At 36.9% G+C, this 23,530-nt stretch overlaps 1 protein-coding gene across 1 annotated transcript; it reads right to left on the reverse strand.

Annotated features, from left to right (window-relative positions):
* Nucleotides 1-19,395: 19,395 nt before the first annotated feature.
* On the reverse strand, nt 19,396-20,370 carry PRPS1L1 (phosphoribosyl pyrophosphate synthetase 1 like 1). The gene is given in 3 exon segments (XM_028164567.2): nt 19,396-19,794; nt 19,796-20,067; nt 20,070-20,370. Coding segments are annotated over 3 exon segments (954 nt in total). The 5' UTR covers nt 20,353-20,370.
* Between the last annotated feature and the right edge of the window lie 3,160 nt (nt 20,371-23,530).

Below are 23,530 nucleotides of genomic sequence, written 5' to 3' on the forward strand. Positions count from 1 at the left end.
TTTTAGGGTGAGAGCAAGATGGAGAACCATAGAAGAGATAGCAAAATCTAGCACAAAAATCTGCTTTTATGAAGAATTTTGTGTGTTAATAAGTAATAGCAATACTTTAGGCAAATAAATCACATATTAAAATGAAAAATAGATTTTTTTGTGGGTGAGAATTTGTTTGGTGGGCAGTTCAAACTTAGTACAGTTTCTCCTCTCTATGAGGCCTCATTTCAAATCAAAGGGCATTAGAATTGTTCATCACTGTTTATTTTAAGCTGTTTCTATTTCAATCAAAGTCCCACTTCTAGGGGAGTAATATCTCCTATCTGTACATGAAATTCAAGTGCTCTCTTCCTTAAGAGCTTAGATATAACCCACAGAATGTCATAACCTGTACATTTGAAATACATGTAGGTTCAAGACATGATGGTCTTGCCTTAATATCCCATTTGGTATTCAAAGTTCTATTTCATTAACCCACTGAGCTAGATTAAGTAAAATTCCATCTTTCCTTATTAGAATATTTTATTTTTATTAGAACATTGCTTATTATAATTATTTACTTTCCCTGTAAAACTTTGTTTTCTATATTTTAGGTTAAGGAGAAATTGTGGAATTGAGGAAAGAGATGTGTATTGACATAGGCTTATCAGGATAGCCTCTAGTCAGGGTATTTACAAAATATGCAAGATGAAACTAACAAAACCAAAGTGTTCAGTCAAGTATTTGTAGAATTGAGTCCTTTGAAAATTGTAGTTGTAGACAAAGCAGAGCTCCATCTGACTGGGAGCCAAGTATCACCTGGTACTATTTTTGTACAGTCTATTATTATCAAGAAATATCTTTACAGAGAGTGAAAGGATAATGACCTTTCAGTCCTCTAAATGTGGATAAGAGCTCAATGTCAAAATACATTGCTATGCCTCACCACATAACTAGAAAGAAAATTAATCAAAATTTTATGTGTGCAGATGGAAATGCTTAAGCCAGTTTTACAAACCAATTACTGTTCAGTTCCAAAATCCTGTAACTTGTTCAAGATTTAATACACGCTGAACAGCCTCAGAACTCCTTGAAGAATAATAATTCACACTTAATGTAGAATGTAAGTTGACTACTATTTCTGTGTTCTTTAGTTTCTATATTTTTCAGTTAAGTTATAATTCAGGACCACGCAGGAGGTGCCTTTATAGAATATGTTTTCTGCTGATTGGCCTTTTTACAAAGACTTATGCAGCATATTTTTCGTGATGTCGTACCGTTGCTATTAGGGAGTCTGATTCTGCACTCCTTGTTTGGAGTAAATATCCTGAGAATCCTGGATAAAGACAGCTGAATTTAGGATTAAGAAGCGAGGTTTTATTTTAGCATTTGTCAGAGCTAAACCTTCAGAATTACTATTAAAAGGTTTAATTCTGCAGGGATTTTTGTTGTTGTTGTTATTGTTTTTGCTTAGAAAAGCTGTTGATGTCCAGATCAAAGAATACACATTATTGTTTTATTTTAAATAAATTTTTGTTACAATGTAAATAATATGTGCTCATGTATAAACTAGAAAAAGAGATAAACAAAATGAAAATAAAAATCACTCATAATTCCACCACTCAGATATACCATTGTTAATATTTTAGTATTTAATATTAGTATATAATCAGATGAACATTTTTTAAATAATAGCCATAATTTGCTAATATTGACAATAGTGTTAAATTTTTAACATTTTCTAGATTTTAAAAATTGCAATGTATCATATTATGACTGTCACTTAGTAAGCAATATATTTTGAATGTTTTTCCATGTCTTCAATAAGCCCATTTACAATGGTATGAAAATATTAGACCAAATATAGTGTCCCATAAATGAATCTTTAATTGTTTTTGTTTTATTATTCCCTAAAACTGTTTTGAAAAATTTAGATACCCAGTTGTTCATTTTAAGTCAATATTTACATTTTAAATCATGGGTTTAATAGTTACCAAATGTGCCATGTCCATAATATTAAAATATTAACATTTTAAATTAAAACTGTTAGGAGCTCTTAAGTATAGCTAATGGAATATAATATCATGGTGATTTGGTGCCCACAATTGTACACTTGAAAAATACATCAACAAGATGTTTTTGTCAGAAAGTATACATTGTTCCTTATCCTTCTTATACTCATATTTCCATTACATTTACCTCACTGATTTATCCTAATATAATCTATTTTTATTTTTGAAGTATTTATGTTTTGAAAAGATTTATTGATTACATTTTTATACCTCTCTGAAGCAAAATATACACATAAAATGACATTTGAAAATTTACTTATTGTCTATTACCATCTGTTAGAAATTCTTTTGGATTGAGTTATATTTATATTTAGTATTAAATGATTGATCAAAGATAGCTAAATGCATTGCACTTTTCATAATTTACTATTAAACATTAAAGTAAGATTTTATCAGAAATACATTTCTTTTTAAAAAATTAATTAATTTATTTATTTTTGATTGAGTTGGGTCTTCGTTGCGGTGCGCTGGCTTCTCACTGCAGTGGCTTCTCTTGTTACAGAGCATGGGCTCTAGGCATGCAGGCTTCAATAGTTGTGGCACACAAGCTCAGTAGTTGTGGCTCATGGGCTCTACAGCACAGACTCAGTAGTTGTGGCACACGGCCTTAGTTGCTCTGCAGCATGTGGGATCTTCCCGGACCAGGGCTCGAACCCATGTCCCCTGCATTGGCAGGCAGATTCTTAACCACTGTGCCACCAGGGAAATCCCAGAAATACATTTCTAATTAAATAGATGCAGTTTTTTTCCTGCAATAAAGGTCATATCCATAGGTAAGGATGCCCTATTTCTAAAATGAGAGAAGTTCTAGTGGAAATTAACTAAATGTTCAGTTATAAGTGTACGGCTTACATAAAGTTTTTTCATTATTGTTTCTAAGTGCATTATTTATGATAGAATCCACAGCACATCTCCTCTAAGTTAGTCTAAATTGAGTAAGTATGTGGCAGGAATGAAAAAATAAATAGAGAAGTGATTGACATGTGATGGTGAACAGGAGACCCACCCAAAGAAAAGACAAATATAAATTTACAATATCAATAATATTTTAAGAAATGTTAATGAAAATATATATCCTATGAGTCTGAGTATATGCTAAAAAACTCTGAAACCCATTAACTTACCTCCACCATTGTTTTATCACCGAAGCTTGAGATAGTCATAGGAAGTAAAAAAAAAAAAAATATATATATATATATATATATATATATACATATATATATATATATATATATATTCACTACCTCCTTCTTGAAATCATTTTTAAAAAAATGTCACAGAGACCCAAACAGTGTCTTGATTAAAGGAGGCTTCACAGACACCAAAATTTTGAACTGTCCTTTGTTTGGCACCCCATAATCTTTATACAATCTGGGGAAATGCAGCCTTCATAAATTCAGAATGGGCAAGAGGTATGCTTTTTTTTTCTTTTTTTCTTTTTTTGGTAAAGTGGAAAAAGGCATTAGGGAAAGTGAAGCTAGAGAAGGAAAACAGACATGATATTTTGACCATAGCCACATTCTCACATTTAAGAAAAAATTTATTTAAAAAAACGATCTGGAAATTGATTTTCTTAGCACGTACTGTCAACACTTGTGTTCCATACAGAGTGCCTTCAAATATCCCCAAAGATACTGAACCTTGGGCTGAACATCGTTGGTGTACTAGGTCTTTAACACTAAAACATTTGCCTATATATACTGACAAGTGATTAATATTAAAACTTAGTTGTTTTTAAGATGGTTACTCAGAAAGAGGAAATTCCAACAATCCAAGCAAGGGTTTGTGGAGCTGCACTAATGCAACATTTTACATTAGCTGCACTAATGCCAGATGATATTCAACTGAAGACTCTCTTGCTCATTTTATTTCATAACCACAATCCCAAAAAGAGTTTAAAAGGGATTTGTTTCCCCATAGTGCTACCCTGACATTTGTGTTTGTCGGTAATGCAATCCGTAGATATAGATCTCAAGTCCTGTGGAAAGTTAGCATTAAATTACTGGTGAATGTAACTCTGGAAGCATCGTGTTCAGTACAGCATGTCTTTGAACCAACTCAAGTATCCTTATAGTTGTCCTCCAGTTTATGATGCTGAACATATGGTGCTCTAACCCTATAAGAAAATAGTAAAGATGAGATTGCCTGGTAGTCTCATTTAGACAGTTAATTTTATCTTTGTTTTCTTAAGTCACATTTCATTGTTCTTCTCAATGGTGCAAAACTAATTGGCTCTTATCACAGTTACATTACCATTACACAGGCAGATAAAATTAATGCAAAGTAAAAGATCACTACAATCAGAGATATCTGGTTAAAAGGGAGACAGGCTTGCATAAAGTGGCCACACAATCCACAGAAGGCTCTGGCAGAATAATAAATCATTACTTTCTCCAGGTTATCATCTTGTACTCTAGTTCATTATTTTGTATCATTTGTTTTAACCTTGGATTGTCCCCACTACATCTGCTCTGCTGTGATTAATTCTGCTGATGGAAATAAACTGTCGAAGGGCAATGCTCTACTGCATGACTAATTAGCCTACCGAATTATGTCCATAAATTAACATTTTGTTTTTATTCATTTAAATAAATCAAAGTTGCCCAAACTTATTTTGTACAGATCGCTCTAATACCAATTTATTTTTGTAACCTTTTAGCTAGATCAGATGACTTACTTTTTGGTCAACTAATTCGTAAATGGTTTCTTACCTTTACATTTCTACAGCTACTATAGCTAGGTTATTGTTGTGTTATAGCTAGGGCCGTTGGCCCAAGTGGAAGAAAATATTTTTTTTTCGGTTAAGCTGATCTCTCCATCAGGCTTTCTGCTTTAGTTTACCCTTCCTCTGCTTCCTCCTACCTTCAATCCTGGCCACAGCCCTTCTTCCTCTGTTTTTACTGATTATATGAAAATGACTGTGCTATGAATTGAATGTCTGTCCCTCCCAAACTAATATGTTGAAGTCCTAATCCCCAGTGTGATGGGCCTTTGGGAGGCAATTAGGCTTAGGTTAGGACATGAGGGTGGGACCCTCATGATGGGATCAATGTCCTTATAAAAAGAAGAGGAGACACAAAATCTCTCTCCATGTCACGAGGATGCAGCAAGAAGGGTGCAAAGCAGAAAGCATGCTCTCATCAGACATCAAACAGGCCAGCTCCTTGATCTTGGACTTTCCAGCCTCCAGAACTGTGAAAAATAAATGTTTGCTGTTTAAGCCACCCAGTCTATAGTATGTTGTTATAACAGTCCGAACTGACTAAGACAGGTTACTACTGAGAAAAAAAAACCACAACAAATTCTTCTCATAAGAGTCTGCTGGAGCCTCTATCAAAAGAAAAGATTTTTTATGATACTGATGTAGGGACCAAGACCTTGGTCTTTTTAGGCCTTCCCTGAAAACAATGGTTAGGGCCAACCAGGCTCACAGTAAACTTTAAAGGTCTGCTCAAGATTGCTATATGAAAGAATATTATCAGTTATAAAACAGGTTATTTGAAGAACAGCAAAATTGATGGGAAGTGTTTCTATATATTCTGCAGCATTGGGTTGCTTGCCTCCAAAGATTATTTGAACATTAGAACTTAGTCTTTTCAGAATACTATTTCACTGGTCTTATTTTAATAAAAGCATTTAGGCCCTTTTCAATAAGGGGTTCACTCCCTGCCACCTCAGGAGACTGAATAATACGAGAGAATTTACAAGCCCTCAAGTTAATTTCAGGAAGTTCTCATAGTGACTGTCCTAAACTTATGTGCAAGGGTGTGTTGGAGCCAGCTCCTTCCTGCCCACTGGACCTGATTACGCACATTCTTCCCAATTTTGTGTTCAGTGCGGGCAGATTGGTAGCTTGAATTTGGCAGTAGGAGTATTTATTGCATGAAAAACATGCTATCAGTACCAGTCAGGACTTTCGTTTTCCAGAGAGCTGGTTGTTAAACCTTTACCAGCACCCCACTGTTTATAAGCCAGGTCAGTGTCGCTAGGCATGGCTCTCTTACCGTGTCTTTTCTGGTTAAACTGTTAACTGGTTCATAGAAGAGGAATCTTTATATTTATAATCATTCTTCTCCACCCCTTCTCCTCTCTCTCTTTTTCTTTTTCTCTCTTTCTTCCTGGAAGCATAGTTCATCCTCCTCCACCTTTCCTCAGTCCTTTGTCCTGTTTCGAATAAATATCCTAGAAGTTCTCTCCGAGTGAAACAATTAGGGAACAGTTATTCCCAGGCCTTTCAACTCAGCTGAGTCAGGTACCATCCCAGTTACCTTTCTAGACAGGTTTCCACAATTATAACACCTGTTTCTTCTTTACACAGGCAGAGTCACCTTATGTTTTCTCTGATACTTAGATGGCTTAGACAGAGGAAAGCATCACATAATTAAATCACTATATCAGAGATAACCAAATCAATACTCAGCTTAGTGACCAGTGTGTTTTCAATGGAAATGAAAGATTTGCATAAGGGTACTTTTTAAACCAAATGAACTTGTTTTATCAGTCTATTTCATGCCTCCTATTACTGTCCTAAACACTGTAGGGGATACAATGGTCATTTCTTACAGAATCCTTCCAAACTTCTTAGGAAAATCAGGACTAATGAAATATATGAAGCAAACAGGAAAGAATTATGTACTAAATTATTAAAAACTGGGTTAATGTAAATAGCTGGAGGGATCAGGAAAGACTTTGTGTTGGGATTTCTTCTTGAGCTTGTCTTTGAGCAATGACAAGGACCGAGGCATGCAGAAAGAAAAAAAAGAGGGCAGTCTATGTGGGACCAACTGCATAAGCAAAGGACTTGGCCAGTGAGCAGGTCATAGCTGACTCTCGGGAATTACTGAGAAATTTGGAGGGATCCTGGGAGGTTCCTAAAAGCCAAAAGAAGAATTTGTTAAATGCAACAGGCAATAGGAAGCTATTATAGGGCTTCTGAACATCAGAATGATGACATTAAAAAGGTGTCTTTGAAGATTAATATGTCAGCATTATGAAGGTAAAGATATAGGTAAAGATTAGTGGCAGGGGAACAAGTAGATGCAACTCAGGTGGGCCTTGTTAAAAAGCACATGGGGACATCAGCAAGGAGCAGGTCAAGGCCACGACTAAATGGCAAGTTGCTTATTCACTGCGGCAGAGGTAAGGGTATGGGAAGTGGGTGAGTAGCCTCAGTGGGGTTAGATGGGGGCTTCAAAAGCATGGAATCCAAAAGACATGCTTAGGCATGATACTGGCAAGTGCCAGAATCATAAGAGTTTATGTGATGGGCAGAACACAGTGATGAGAAATCTAGGTGATGGTGCAAGAGAGTTGACCAGATGCGATAATGCAGCAGGTGTGGGAGAAATCATTCCAGGCTTTTCCTCAGGAAAGGATGCAGACACTAGAGCCAGCACACTTCTAGGGCCTTAACATCACCTGGGGTGCAGTATAGGGCCCTAGTCCAAATAAGAACCAGGGCACAGAGCTGATAGAATATGGAGAGGAGAGACAATGAAAGGAAAATCCTGATCTAATGGCTAACACAGGAGGAGTGTCAGAGTTTGCCAACCCAAGGAATGCCAAGGCCTGAGGGTTGGTCCTCATATAGCAGACCTTGGGCTGAGTTATGTTGATGGTAAAGGGGAAACAGAGGACATGTGGATGGCCGACAACTGTGGGTGCCTGTTGCATCACTGTGATCAATTCTAGGCCTACACCAGGTTACAGATTCAAAGCTGTTGAACCTGAGTTTTTAGGATTAGTTCAGAAACTAGCAAATCCCTGTGAGAGTAGCTGAGGAAGGAGAGGTGGGAGACAAAATAAGGGTTGACCCTAGGAACTGATGCAATAATACAGGTAGTAAGAGTCAATAATTTAACTTTTTGATATTTTAACCTAGTGATCTATGTTTTGAGGAAGTATACATGCTTGAGGGGCAAAGGAAGCAGAGAAGTTGGAAAAACTTGAAAGGTATTTACATTCAACTTCAGTAAAATTTTGAATAACTATCATGTTCAGAGATTGTATTCTTCTGATTCATTTAGATTTCTGATTACTTAAGCTATGTAGAAATTTTTTCGGAACATAAACTCTTCTATTTATTTTTCTTAGGTTAGCTTAACTTTCCTGACTTATGGTAGTATAATGAACACAATTTAATATTACTTCAATAATTGGTGATTGCATAGAACTCACAGTCATTACTCTTTCCTGAAAAAACTGGAAGTATTTTTAGACAATTCTTTATTAGCTCCGGGACTACATTTTTGTAAATGAGGCACCAATTTGAGCTTATTTTTTCATCATTTGCCTATAGGAATTCGGTATGTTTTACTAAATATGTTGAGGGTCCCATTTAATTCTGAGAGACTGTTATTCCATGGTTTCCTTACAAGTCTAGGGTATACACCTATACACAAAAAAGAGTTAATTGAGGATTTTGCTTGTTTGAATACATGTGAGCTATCAAACTTTGAATAAATAACATTTTAGAGTATTTCTTAAAATTTCCACATTATACTATCCAAATTCTGTTACCAAATAGAGGAACACAGGAAACAGTCTCCTAAGCAAGTCTATTAATAGAGGGAGATTTCTGTTTCAAGCGAAGGAAAGGAGGAAATCTAGGCTTTATTTCATGTACACACCATGTGACCAAAACTGTTCTAGTTGTTTCACACATGTTCATCTTGAATCACAACAATTGTGTGAGATATTTTGTCTCCATTATGGAGATGAGGAATCAGAGATTCAAAGACATATACTAACTGGGTGATAACATAGCTGGTAAGCAGCACACCCAGGAATGGAAATTCAGGTCTATCTAATTCTAAAGCTAATTTTTATTTTCACTAACCCATGCTCCAGAAATATGTCTGTATACATAAACTTTTATAAAAAATTTCAAAATCCATTTTTTTCCAGATACTGAAGCTATGAAGTCTATATCAATATATATTTCTGAGCCAATAAAACAAAATTATCTCTACAGCTCAATCCCCCCCAAAAATACCTTTTTCTATGTAATAATTCAATATTGCTCAAAGTAAAAATCACCTGAGAAGTCTCCCTGGTCTAGAAATAACCCTACAAAAGGGATGTCATGTAAGTTTCATCTTCTATGTCAGGTCTTATCAATTGGTAGGGCTGCCGGGATCCTTGCATGGAGAAGAAATCTGAAGTTATGTCTAGAGTCAGCAGGAAGGAGCCTTGGGATCCATTAGAGATGAAGGCCATGGTCATGGGAGAGGAAAATGGCAACTCATGTACCATGTATTGCCTAGAACTGCCACAAGTATTAATAAAGTAGTATGTAATTTGGGAGGCTACTGCTCAAAATTGTCTTCCACACTCAAAATTCTCTTTATTCATTTCGCTTTTGGGGCTTAGTATTTCCTAAGCTTGCATCATCATAAGAATCATCTAGATTACTTGTTTGAAAATATTGTTTTCCAGGCCTCCCTGGAGATTCAGGAGGTTAAGAGGGGGAAGTCAGGAATTTTATCATCTGGCAAGTTTGGGAATACTTGAGTTGCTTTTGCATTCAGAAAGCTCCTGTGAAAGACAAACATTACATTATTAAGCAGTAATAATTTAAGACATAATCTTCCCAGTAAAGATTTGAGTACTTACAGGCCAGGGGCAAACAATAGATCAATTTGATGGTGACTGGTAATCAGAGAAATTCAGAGCAGGTGATAACTTACCTACTTTATCTGGCTCTGCCCAACTTACTGACTTAATCTCATTCTGCTTTCCCTCTTGCTCATGCTACTCCAGCCAGACTGGTCTTCTTTCTGTTGCTCTAATACGTGCAGGCTCCCACCTCAAAGTCTTTGCTCTTGCTGGTCCCCTGCATGGTATGTCATTCCTGGAGATGTTCACAGGGCTGGTGTCCTTTTAATCCTCTCTTAAGTGGTAGAGCTGTTAAGTGAACAAGCCAAATGGCAAGCAAAGAGAAGGAAGACAAGCACAATTTTAAATCTGTGAAGCAGATTCATTGCCTAGCTGACAACCAAACTCTTTAATTTTGTAAAACAGAGGATCCTAGCTCTTTCTTTGTTCTAAGCAATGAGTTATGCCAGTCATTGCATAGCATCTGCAATGAAATCAGGGTAAAGAAAGTAATGGTTTTCCTAGAAAAGAAGGAAACAATGACAAGTATAAAAACAGAGAATAGAGTCACTAGTTGCAAAATAATTAAATCTGGGTAAAATGTATTATTTAAAACCGATCACTGCCTTATCTTTTCTGATTCTTGCAGGGTGCTCATAAGTCTAATCATCTGACTGTATCTTTGAAATAGAATTAGGATTTGGGAAGCATCTTAATAAACACTAACTGAAGCCACTCTGAAGAAAACATCATTAATCATGTCATCTGATAAGAGATACTGTCAGTGTTACCTTTAGAAATTTATACTCAGATTGAATTCCAGTAAACAACCCATGTGTGCATTAGGGATTAGGAAAATGAGGGCTTCTTTGTTTACTATAAATCTAAAAAAATGTTACGTTGGCCTAATTTCTCAAAATGGAACCCACCTGGACTCATTTGGTCTCCCAGTTGCATAGGCGTTCCAGTCCAGTTCAGTTTGCACAATGCTGCGACATTCTTTTCAGAAAGTACTATTTTCACTGCAACAGTCATCTACAGAAAACATATCGAAAAAGCTACAATAGTTCCCTCTTGCTTTTTAAATAAATAAAAATCTTTAGCTTGGTATTTAAGACACTTAGATATTTTTAGGTTTATCTACCATTAGGTAAGATTTATATCAATTTTTAAAAATCAACCGAAGCATAATATCTGACTGCTTAGTATTAAACGTTATATGAAGCATCATAAAGATACAAAGAATATATGAAATATTCCCAATCCTTAATGACTACCCAAATTAATCTCACAAGAGAAGGCAACATTGTCGAGAATGATGCACACAATAGGAATTTACGGGAGAGAGAAAGAGATCAGATATTGAGATGTTTGTAAAAGAAATAGGCCTTGAAGAAATGTAAGATTTAGTCAAGTGGAGGAGAATAGCGAGGCTACTGGAGGTTAGGTGAATTGTATAGAGGAATTACGGCAGAGATTTGCAGGTATTTTCTGGGGCAATGAACAGATCAATAAGAATGAAGTGGAAAGTTTATATTGGGAGTAGTGGACCAGATTTTGATGGCTATACATGAAAACAAAGGGTGGATTTTTCTGTAAAGAATGAAAAAAAATAGAAAATTTTGATTATGGGATTAAAGTTACAAAGTAATATTTTAGGAATAAGTCTGGCAGAAGTACAGAGGGAATCTGAAGGACGATATTAGGGTAAGCAAGTGCTTACCTTAGACATTAGTGTATGAAGAGGCCTCAACCCTTCTGATTTGCCCACAGCGGCTGAAACGAGCTGTATCAGCGGGATGGCAGGGAAGAAGTCTGAGAAGAGCCAAGAGTTGGGAGGAAAGCCCCTGTACTATAGTGTTACAAAAAGTCAAGTGAAGAAGGCACCTTGATAAGAAAATAGTTATAAATTTTGTAATGGTTTTTAGAAATATCAAGGAGAATGAGGGAGGTCAATAAAAACAAATAAATATTTACTTAGTCTGAAGGGAAACCATTAGAAGACCAGAAAAGTAAACAATTCCCAGTTAATATAAAGTATATGGAAACCAATTGCCAGTTCTTTCCCAATAGAACTGAAGAATTGGACGTTCATAGAGATAAAATAATCCCCCCCCAAAGGAAGTTGTGTAGGAAATTTCTAGAAAAACTCTCAAAGGGTTATCGGGTATTGAGAAAGGGAAGGGTCTATGAGCAATTTATTGAATTAAATTAAAATATTAAAGAGCAGTGGAATGGTTATGACTGTCTCCAGTTTTTAGACCAGTAGACTTCAGAATTTTGCCACAAGAGACAATTTGTGAGTTCGGTTCTTAAAAGTGAGAGGGGATAATTTCATGTGGGTTTTTAGGCTTGAAAAGTGCAGTATCCAAAGTAAGTTATGGTCACCCCAATAGCTAGGAAATCTTTGCAGCCAGAAGTCAAAATATCCATCACAAAGGAAAGGTCCCCTGCTATACTTCTTTCTCTCCACTACTGTACATCCTCAACAAAACAGCTAATACTGGGAAATAGAATTAAAAGTTAAATATAATTAAAATCTACAAAGAGAATCGAGATATTGTATTCCATAAAACGAAAAATAATGTCAATGATATCAACCATAAAAAAAGACACGAAGCTGTCAAAAACAAAAGGAGTATGTGAAAATTAGAACCATGGTTGCTTGATATTGAAAGGAAATTCAATAGATGGGATGAATAATAAAATTAATTACTAATAGAATTAACTGAAGACTGAATTAACTGGAGGATCAAATTAAAGAATTAACCACCAACCCAGTGACAAAGAATAAAATAATGAAAAATATGAGTAGGTTATAAGATAGGGAAGATATATCCAGAAAATAAAATACCCATTTAATAGGGGATACAAAAAAAGATAAACAGAGAAAGGAAAGGATGCAGTGTAGTAGGTTGAATAATAGCCCCCAATGACAGCACTCATTTCTTTTATCCTGTCTCTGTACCCATTGATTTTGTGCCTGTCATGGGGTCCCCACAATGAGATAAGAGGGTACCTCACCAATCCTTCCTGGATAACTATTTCCATTCCTGCCTTCTGCTGAGATGGTAGATTGGATCTGTGAGTTACATCGTCCTCTTCACATCCTTCTGAGCTTTGCCTAGAAACTCCTTTCATGTCTCTATTTCTACCAACAGTCTCTTCAAAGTAATCTAGGCTTTTATTATCATGCACCTCAAAATTCTTCCAAGCCTTTCAGGAACCTAGCCAAAAATCATAGGCAGTGCTAAGTCCAAAGACAGTCCCTTTCTAGCATAAAATGATGACTTAACATCATAATTTAAATGTATTTTATAGTGTAGGAGACATACCACCTCATAAATTTGAAGAATGTTATTTTGAAAGTCATTTTATCATGTTTAAAGGGAAAGGCCATAGATCCAGTGGCTTACCAAGATTAGAATTTTTTGCCTTGCTCAATAAGCATTCCATAGATTACCACGTTATATTCTCTAAATTCATGGATGCTGAGCTGCACCGTGTTACTCTGTTACCCACAGAAATCAATGTTCTCATAAAGTAACTAATGATTGCACCCCAAGCTGCACTGCAAAATGCTCCATTTAGATAGAAGAACACCTGCAGCAAATCCAGAATGTCATAGAGAATGATGCCGTCTTCACCTTGAAGTTTATATAGACCATCCAAACACAACCTAAGTTTGAAATCTATCTTCTGTTCAACTTTTTAAAAATAAAAAGTACATTAAAATAAACGTCTTCCAAGCCTATTCCCAATACTTAATTCCAAAGCCACTTCCACATTTTTAGGTACTTGTTACAGCAGCACTCCATCTCCGGGTATAAACACTGTATTAGTTTCCTACAGCTCCAGTAACAAATTATCACAAACTGGATGGCTTAAAATGACAGAAATTTATTCTGTCATAGTTCTGTAGGACAAAAGCCTGAAATCAAGGTGTCAGTAGACTTGGCCCTTTCTGGAGGTTCTGAGGGAGAATTTGTTCCATGACTCTCCCTTAGCCCCTGGTGGCTGCTGTAACCCTTGACAATCCTTGGCTTGCAGATGCATCACTCCAATATCTGCCTCCATCTTCACATCACTTTCTCCTCTGTGTCTTTCTCTCAAATCTCCCTCTTCTTTTCACTTATAGGGACACCTGTCTTTGTTTTTAAGGCCCATCCTAAATCCAGGATGATCTCATCTGGAAAACCTAAACCTAATTACACCTACAAAGACCCTTTATCTCAATAAGGACACCTTATCCAAATAAGGTTCATGTGGTTATGACATGGATATGTCTTTCGTGAGGCGGGCCTCTATTCAACTCACTACAGTCTGCTCTCTAGCCCCTGCCAAATTCACATCTGTCCCACATCCATACAAAACCCATTCACCTCGGGGGCTTCCCTGGTGGCGCAGTGGTTGAGAATCTGCCTGCCAATGCAGGGGACACGGGTTCAAGCCCTGGTCTGGGAAGATCCCACATGCCGCGGAGCAACTGGGCCCGTAAGCCACAATTACTGAGCCTGCGCGTCTGGAGCCTGTGCTCCGCAACAAGAGAGGCCGCGATAGTGAGAGGCCCGCGCACCGCGATGAAGAGTGGCCCCCACTTGCCGCCACTAGAGAAAGCCCTCGCACAGAAACGAAGACCCAACACAGCCATAAATAAATAAATAAATAAATAAAAATTAAAAAACAAAACAAAACACATTCACCTCAGCCCAACATTCCCCCAAAGTCTCAACCCATTACAACATCAACCCTAAGTTCAAAATGTCATCAAAATCTCATCAACTCAAAAGTCCCAAATCTCATTATTAAATTACCTGAATTCAGAGACGAGTGAAACTCTGAGTATGAACCATCCTGGAGCAAAACTTTTCTCCATATGGGGACTGGTGAAGAAGCAGTTATCTGCTTCCAAAATACAATGGTGGGACGGGCACGGGATATACACTCTCATTCCCAAATAGAGACATTTGAAGGAACAAAGGGGTTGCACATCCCAAGAAAGTACGAAATCCAGCAGGGCAAATTTCTTTAGGTTTTAAGGACTGGGAGTAATTCTCTGTGGCTTGATGCTCCACTTGCTGGGTCCACAGCTCCAGCCTCTGGGCCTGCGACAGTGGCTTCATCAGCCTCTGGGTTCACAGCAGAGGCTCGGTCAGCCTCTAGCCCGCTCTCAATGAACCCTCTGACCTCTGTACCACTCTTGGCGTCTCTGCCCTTAGAGTCATTCTTTATTTGTCTCGAAGAGTAGCACAAGTCTGCAGCTGAGTAGCTCTATCAGCCTATTTCCTGCCTGTAGAATCCCAGAAGTCATGCCTCAATCTCATCTTTTATAAATTTTTATAAATTCTCTATTACAAGAGTACAAAAGTTATTCCACATTTTCTTCCAGTGTTTTACACTTTTGTTCCTTATAACCATTCCTTCTGGAATTTATTTTTGTGCATCATTTAAAGACAGAAACAAAAACCAAAAAAAAAAATGCTGCCCCAAATAGTAGTCAGTTATCCAGCATCATTGACTGATCAGTGCATTATTTATCCAATGACATGATATGCCAGTTTTATCATATATATGAGCTGGTATGTAATACTATTGAGTGTATAAAACAGTTTTTGGTCAATAAGCATAAGCATACTATCGCTTTCGGCTATGGAAACTGCTACTTTGCTAACCATGGGGTGAATATATTCTGCAGTGTGTGGTATTTACTATGGTATGGCCTCTTTCATCTATTTTGTATTCTGAGAACAGTTTGTCCAAAATGACTGCTTGTATGTGTAAAAGTAACATTGGATATGCTTCATATAAACAAGGTAATAATGTTATAATGGTGCTTAAAGTGGAAGTTTTAAGGAGGCTGGAAGTGCTTTCCAGGATATAATCAAGAAAACAGAAAGTTAAGATCATCAAGGAGCTAGAAATTGATAAATGACAACTGACATTAAGAAGCCCATTATAGGGGCTTCCCTGGTGGCGCAGTGGTTGAGAATCTGCCTGCCAATGCAGGGGACACGGGTTCGAGCCCTGGTCTGGGAAGATCCCACATGCCGCGGAGCAACTAGGCCCGTGAGCCACAACTACTGAGCCTGTGCATCTGGAGCCTGTGCTCTGCAACAAGAGAGGCCGCGATAGTGAGAGGCCCGCGCACTGCAATGAAGAATGGCCCCCGCTCGCCGCAACTAGAGAAAGCCCTCTCACAGAAACGAAGACCCAGCACAGCCAAAATAAATAAATAAATAATTAAAAAAAAAAAAAGCCCATTATAAGCATCACTGTTATCTGATTGATCAACATGTATATGAAGATACTTAGGAAAAAAAACTATGGCAGGAGTCTTATCCCCCCTTTCAGAGAATCTGAGTAGATTTCAGGAGTGGTTGCCAAGGCAGGATATCAGGAAAGCATCTCCAGAGGGACTTTGTAATAGTGATTTTCCTATAGAATTGATTCAGTTATGCTCCTTTTTTCCAGTAACATAATCCTTCCACTAAATAGTGTATGTGTGTACTAAATTCCCATAAGTATACATAGGTCTGTTTCAGGAATCTAAATTCTGCAGTATTAATTTACATGTTCATCCCTGCATCAGTACAACAGTTTTATTACTGTTAGCTTTACAATGTTTTAATATATTGTAGTACAAAAACATTTTCAAAAAGATCTTGAATATTTTTGATCTCTTATTTTTCCAGATCAACTTTAAGAAAAGTTTATCTAGTTCTCTTAAAAAAAATCCTTTTCGGATTTTTACTGGGTTTATACTGACTAGATGATTTGAGGAAACTCTCATATTGTTCTTCATCTCCAGATTCATAACACATTTATTCAGGTTATTTTCTATATCTTTTCATAATTTTCTTTCATACAAGTCTTACAGTTTGGGAGTTTATTACTGGTTATTTTGCAGATTTTATTGCTCCAGGTTGTGGAAACTTTTTTCAATTATATTTTTCAATTAGGATTTGTTGGTATTTAGGAAAGGCTATTATTTTATTTACCTGATGTACAGTCACTTTACTGACCTCTTGTAGGAATAGTTTTTCTTCTGATTGCTGGATTTTTTTGTTGATAATCATGACATTTGCAAATAATGTGAGTTTTGCCTCTTTTCGCTCCAGTGTTGCTAGCTCTTTTCTTTTTCTTGCCTTATTTCACTGGCTTTGAAATATGCCTGATTTTAATGGGAACATTTTCAGTATTTCATCATTAAGTGTATCTTTGTAGGTCTCTAGTAGATTTTCTTTATTAGATCTAGCAAACTTCATTCTATTACTATTTTACTGAGAGTTTTATTTTTTCAAAATGCAGTCTGGATGATTGTAGTAAATCCACTTTACTTATATATAGTCTTTATAAATTCCTTTTTAAAAATTTATGAAGACTTTTTGTGACTTACTACATTTTTAATATTATAAATGTTATCATTCATGCTGGAAAAATGTGAATTATCTGTTTAATTTCCATGTATAGTTATTAAATTGTGATGTGGAGTTATTTTAAACCCTATAATATCTTTTCTTGGTTATTTACGTGAGAGTTTTGTTAAAATTTCACAGTTAATGTAGATTATACATTTCTCCTTATATTCTCACTGTTTTATTTTTCTTCTTATACTTTGATGTTGAATTGTTAGGTTCATAAAGATTCATAATCAGCAAAACATTCTGTTTTTACTTTGACTAGAAGTACCACTCCTAGTTCCTCTTTGCAAGCATTTACTCGGTATGTTTTTCATTATCTTTTTATATCTAATTTTTTGTTTTGGTGTGTCTCCCATAAACAGCATAGCATTAGATATTTTTGCTACTCATTCTGATAATCTATCTCTTATCAGATTAACTTAATATATTGACTTTATTTGTGATAACATATATTTGGTATTTTCTATTTGATCTGTTTTCTTCCTCATTTCCTACATTCAGCTGGATTTGTTTACTTTGTTTACTGTGCCATTATGCCATTATTATGGCTATTATGCCATTTTTTTTTCTGTCTAGGAGTTTGGAAGTAATTTATCCCATTCTTTTCTTCTCTTGCTTGTCCTTGAATTTTAGAAAACATATTTAAACTTCGTTTCTTTCTATCATGTCAATCACTGGTGTCAGTAACTGCCCTCTCAAACTAGATAGACCATTAATATACATAGACTAATCCTAACCTCTCATGTTTTGTGGATATCACCTGGAATTTTGTTTACAGATTTTTAAATAACTTGCTTTACATTGTGGCTCAATTTTTATGTGAATTTTATCTTAATAATTGTGATAATATTCACAATAATTTCACAAAAAAATTTTATCAGTTTCACTTCTTTCTTTGCTCACCATTATCTCTTTCATTCCATGTGTTCCTCTTAGTTGTACATACTTGTTGTTTTCGGTATCCTCAAGTGATACTTTCAGGAAGCATTCATGGTGGTAAAGTTTCTGAGTCTTTTAATATATAAAAATGCCTTAATTTTGTCCTCAAACTTAAATAATAGTTTGGCTAAGCACACAAATTTAGGTTAAAAGGAATATTCCTTTAGAACTGCAAAAATATTGTTCCATTTTGCTTATTACCTGAGAGATCAAATGAGAAGTCTGACAGCAACTGAATATTATTTCTTTAAAACTATCTTACGTTTTACCTTTCAGAATCTTTTAGGGCCTGTCTGAATTTTCTTGGAAATCAGAAATTTCAGGATATATCTTAATGTGGACTTTTTCTCACATACATGCAGACTTTTTATTGGTTTTCCCTACAAGAGACAATAACATAAGTTTTGAAATATAAATCTGAAGTCATCTGAGAGGCAAGGAAGAAAGATTAAAATTAAATGCTTAATCAAAAGGTACTACAACACCACCTAAAATCTACTACCACGGCAGTAGCAGGCTAAGATTAAGCTACAGCAAAAACATCTGGTGCAAATTTTAGAGACTATATAGCAGGAAGTGGATTTGCTTTCCAGAAGACTGGTACACTGATAATTTGGATCCAACAGGATGTTTGACCAGGAAAATGTCAAGATGGTTAGAAGTAAAACTAAATCAAAAAGAACAGGTACACTGGAGAATCCAAAACATGTAATCTCCAAACAGATGGTGACAGATTTATCTTCTTCCTCTCAAGAAGCATTTGCTGCACTTTGCAGCCTTTTCTCATAATCCTACCCAATTGCTGTTCAAGCTGAAAGCTGCTGCTCTTGCCTTGTAGATGGCTCAGCAACCAGGTAAACTAGGTTTGGTTTGCTCAGGACTCTTGATTAATTTAGCACAGATCTTGGAGAACTTGTGACAAATGGGGAAGAGGGGAGGGGAATACAGGGAATAAGAGGGGGTTGGTGGGAGGGAGATGTGGTGGTGGTGGGTTGGGTTGGTTGCATTGTTAGTTGTTCTGAACAAAGTGAACCCTGAAGCATTCACATATAAAGTAGTCTAAGTTTCCCCAATTAATTTCATACAACTCCACACAACACCTTCAAAGTCTGAAGTCAGCAGCTGAACTGTAGTTAGAGCTGCAAGGCTCACAAAATCATCAAAGAAACCAGAATGAGACAACTCAGATAGGATATTCCAGCAATTATTCTCAATCTGTCTTTCTCCAATCTAAAATAAGCATCTAATATACATGATGTGGGATGTAGAAAGCCACACTGGAACAAACAGGGTCTTCTGCTGAACTTTTCATCAAACGCCAAGGGAAACCAACGGTCAGGGTATATTTTTATTTTATCTTACTTTATTTAAAATACAACAACCCCAACGTTATTCTATCACAATGGGACATGGCTGAACAGGTAGGAGACAGATTCCCCATTGTGAGTTCTTCTGATGGCTTCCACAAGGATCATGGAGATGTCGATCACCTGTATTTTGGAGCAGTGCTTTACCTTATCCTCCTAAGGTATGGTATTGGTGACTACTACTGCTTCAAAGCCTGCACTGTTGATGTGAGTAATGGCCGGGCCAGAAAAGATTCCATGAGTCAAGATCGCAGAAACTCTGCTGGCTCCAGCTGAGAAAAGTTTGTCCGCTGCATGGCAGATTGTACCACAAGTGTCAGCCACGTCATCCACAAGGATAGCCACACGACCCTTCACATATCCCACTAGTACCATTCGGTCCACTTCACTGGCCTTCTTCGGTTCTTTGTGAATCAAGGCAAAGTCCACAATTCAATCTTTCTGCAACGGAGGTCACTCTCTTAGCTCCACCAGCATCTGGAGAGACAATCGTGCAGTTCCTCCACTCAGAGATATTCTCCTTTATCCACTTCAGGACAGCTGGATCTGCATACAAATTGTCTACTGGGATATCAAAAAAGCCCTGAACTTGAGAAGCATGCTGGTCCATCGTGATGATATGATCTGCACCTGCTATAGACAGCGTATTTACAACAAGCTTGGCGGAGACTGCGGCTCGGCTCTTATCCTCCTTATCCTGCGGGCATACGGGAAGCACGGGACGACTGCAGTAACCCGGCTGGCTGGGGCAATCTTGCAGGCATTAATCATGATCAAAAGCTCCATTAGATTGTCGTTGATTTCGCCACAACCACTCTGCACTATGTGGACGTCCCCTCCTCGCACACTCTCGCCTATCTCCACGCACGTCTCCTGGTTGCTCAATTTCTTGGTCACCACCTTGCCCAGCTCCTGGCCCAGTCGGTCGGCAGTTTTCTGGGATAAGTCCTGGCGGGAGCTGCCGCTGAAGATTTTCACATTTGGCATTTTGGTCAACTGCCCTAGGCTCTCTACGTCCGGTGATCACCCCGGCAGTTGAGAAAGGAACAGAGGTCAGACCACAGACTATTCCAGCCCCCAGCCAGGCGCAAGAGACCGCAGACGCTAACTAACAGCTTCCGGTTGTTACTCAGCTGTTCCGGTCTCTTCCGGCTGTGCGCCGCTTTAAACTGCCTTCTGGGTCTTCAAAAAAAAAAAACTCCTTCTTGGCACCCAGTTCACGCTTCTAAACTAACGAGTCAAATCTTTTTTCAGTTCATGGATTTTTTTTTTCTCCTCTATTAGTGCTTGTATTAGTTTCCATGGGCAGCTTAAATCTGAATACGGAAAAATAGAAACTTTCTACAAGGCAAAACACGTAACTTTGAAAGGAAAGTTCTGGACTGGAGGAAATGTGTAAAACGTGCCCAGAGTTCTTCCAACTGAGTGAGAAAAAGGTAAGTAGGAATAAACGTATGAAAAAATGCTAGAAATCAAGAAATTGACATTCATTTTCACACACCAGGTAAGCCAAAATTATAAAATAGATAACGCCTTCTAGTCTAATGGAAAGTGTAAGTGTGTAGATTTTGCAAGGGAAATTGAGTACATAACATATGGCTCAATGTGTCTTCTAGGAATCTACTCAATAGAAAGATTCACAAAGTATATTGATAATAGTATTTTTTGCTGTATTAATCCATTTAGTCAATATTTCCCAAGGTGTTCTGTGTCAGGTGTTGCACCATTTACAGGATATAAGATGATGAATGACAAATAGTAACCTCTCCAGAATTGCTTATAAAAGCAAAATATGGAAACCAAAAATAATTCTGTCAATAGCTAAATTATCAGATAATGTATTGTACATACACAGGCAGCCATTAAAGAGACCGCAGTAGTCATATGGAAGTGTCTCCAAAATATTTTATTTATTTTTTCACTTTATAATTTTATTTATTTATTTATTTATTGGAGTATAGTTGCTTTACACTGCTGTGTCAATTTCTGCTGTACAGCAAAGTGAATCATGTACATATATCCCCTCTTTTTTTGGATTTCTTTACCATTTAGGTCACCAGAGAGTACTGGGTAGACCTCCCTTTGCTGTACAGTAGGTTCTCATTAGTTACCTATTTTATACATAGTAGTGTATATATGTCAATCCCAATCTCCCAATTCATTCCACCTCCTCCCCCTTCCCCCTTGGCGTCCATAGGTTTGTTCTCTACATCTGTGTCTCGATTTCTGCTTTGCAAATAAGATCATCTATACCATTTTTCTAGATTCCACATATATGCGTTAATATACGGTATTTGTTTTTCTCTTTCTGACTTACTTCACTCTGTATGACAGTCTCTAGGTCCATCCACGTCTCTGCAAATGACACAATTTCGTTCCTTTTTATGACTGAGTAATATTCCATTGTATATATGTACCACAACTTCTTTATCCATTCCTCTGTTGATGGACATTTAGGTTGCTTCCATGGCCTGGCTATTGTAAATAGTGCTGCAGTAGACATTGGGGTGCATGTATCTTTTTGAATTATGGTTCTCTGGGTATATGCCCAGTAGTGGGATTGCTGGGTCATATGATAGTTCTATTTTTAGTTTTTTAAGGAACCTCCATACTGTTCTCCATAGTGTCTGTATCAAGCTACATTCCCACCAACAGTGTAAGAGGGTTCCCTTTTCTCCACACCCTCTCCAGCATTTATTGTTTGTAGATTTTTTTGATGATGGCCATTCTGACCAGTGTGAGGTGATCCAAGATATTTTTAAATGTAAAAAAATCATTCACAAAAATATGCATAGTATGATATTTATGTATTTAAAATTAAGTAATAGTCAAAGCATCAAATCATTAAGGAGGTCCTTTTTATTATGATTACCTTTGCAGAGGGGAGTAGGTTGATTGTAGTTGGGGATGAATATGTCACAATTTATTGACATCTATTAATGTAGTATTTGAACTTTCATTACTTTTATAATTTAAAAAAGACTAACAAAATATATGATAAGTCTTTTTTAGGAAATTTTTAAGTACACAGTTTCCAAATGCATTGAGGGTTGGAGTAACGGGCTAAGAAGTGGAAGAGATCATAGATAACAGGAATTTCAGCAACAAACTGTGTCATAAAAATAGTGGAAACATCAGATAGAGATCGTAAAGTTTTATCCTACTAATTGTGTGTTTAACATTTGGTTCTGGGATATTTTTATTTAGCCTAAAACCAAATCATCATTTTATAATATTTTGAAATTACTAAATAATTTGTTGAATGTATCTTCACACCCCACTTTTGAGCTTCCCCTCTGGGTTTGGTTCATGGATAGGATAAGATCAGGAATGAGGTAAGGAATGGGGGGAGGCAACAGAAATGGATAAGATTTGGCAATGTCTGTGAAACACAGACAAAAACAGTGTTTTTATATATTAAATGTGCTATTATTATAAAACATAAAAACAGCTATGTCAAAAAGGCTAAATCAAAATGTCCTGCTGCTGATCCAACCACATCTCTGGAGACATCAACATGCTTTTCTCTTCAGTTCAAACTCTTCATGGTTGACCGTATATGCAGGCTCATTTCAGTCCACAACTCTTCATTCATGTTCTTTCCTATTATAAAATCAACAGACCCACCTATACTATATAATTCTCATCTTCAGCCAAGACTACATACAGTGATTTCTAAAGAAAATTCTGTGTTTTAATTTAGCAACACTAAAAAGTACTTGCAGCTTCCATTAAAATGATTCTTAGTGTTCTAAATGTGTCACACATTTTTCAGTTTTTAAAGAAAAACAAAACAGGTTTTTAAATCGACTTATTATTACCTAAATTGGACTGAACGCTAATGTAAACATTAAAAACCCATAGTTCGGGCTTCCCTGGTGGCGCAGTGGTTGAGAATCTGCCTGCCAATGCAGGGGACACGGGTTCGAGCCCTGGTCTGGGAAGATCCCACATGCCGCGGAGCAACTACGCCCGTGAGCCACAATTACTGAGCCTGCGCGTCTGGAGCCTGTGCTCCGCAACAAGAGAGGCCGCTACAGTGAGAGGCCCGCGCACCGTGATGAAGAGTGGCCCCCACTTGCCACAACTAGAGAAAGCCCTCGCACAGAAACGAAGACCCAACACAGCCATAAATGAATGAATAAATAAATGAATAAATAAAAAT

The sequence above is a fragment of the Balaenoptera acutorostrata genome, chromosome 7, assembly GCF_949987535.1.
Source record: "Balaenoptera acutorostrata chromosome 7, mBalAcu1.1, whole genome shotgun sequence".
NCBI lineage: Eukaryota > Metazoa > Chordata > Mammalia > Artiodactyla > Balaenopteridae > Balaenoptera > Balaenoptera acutorostrata.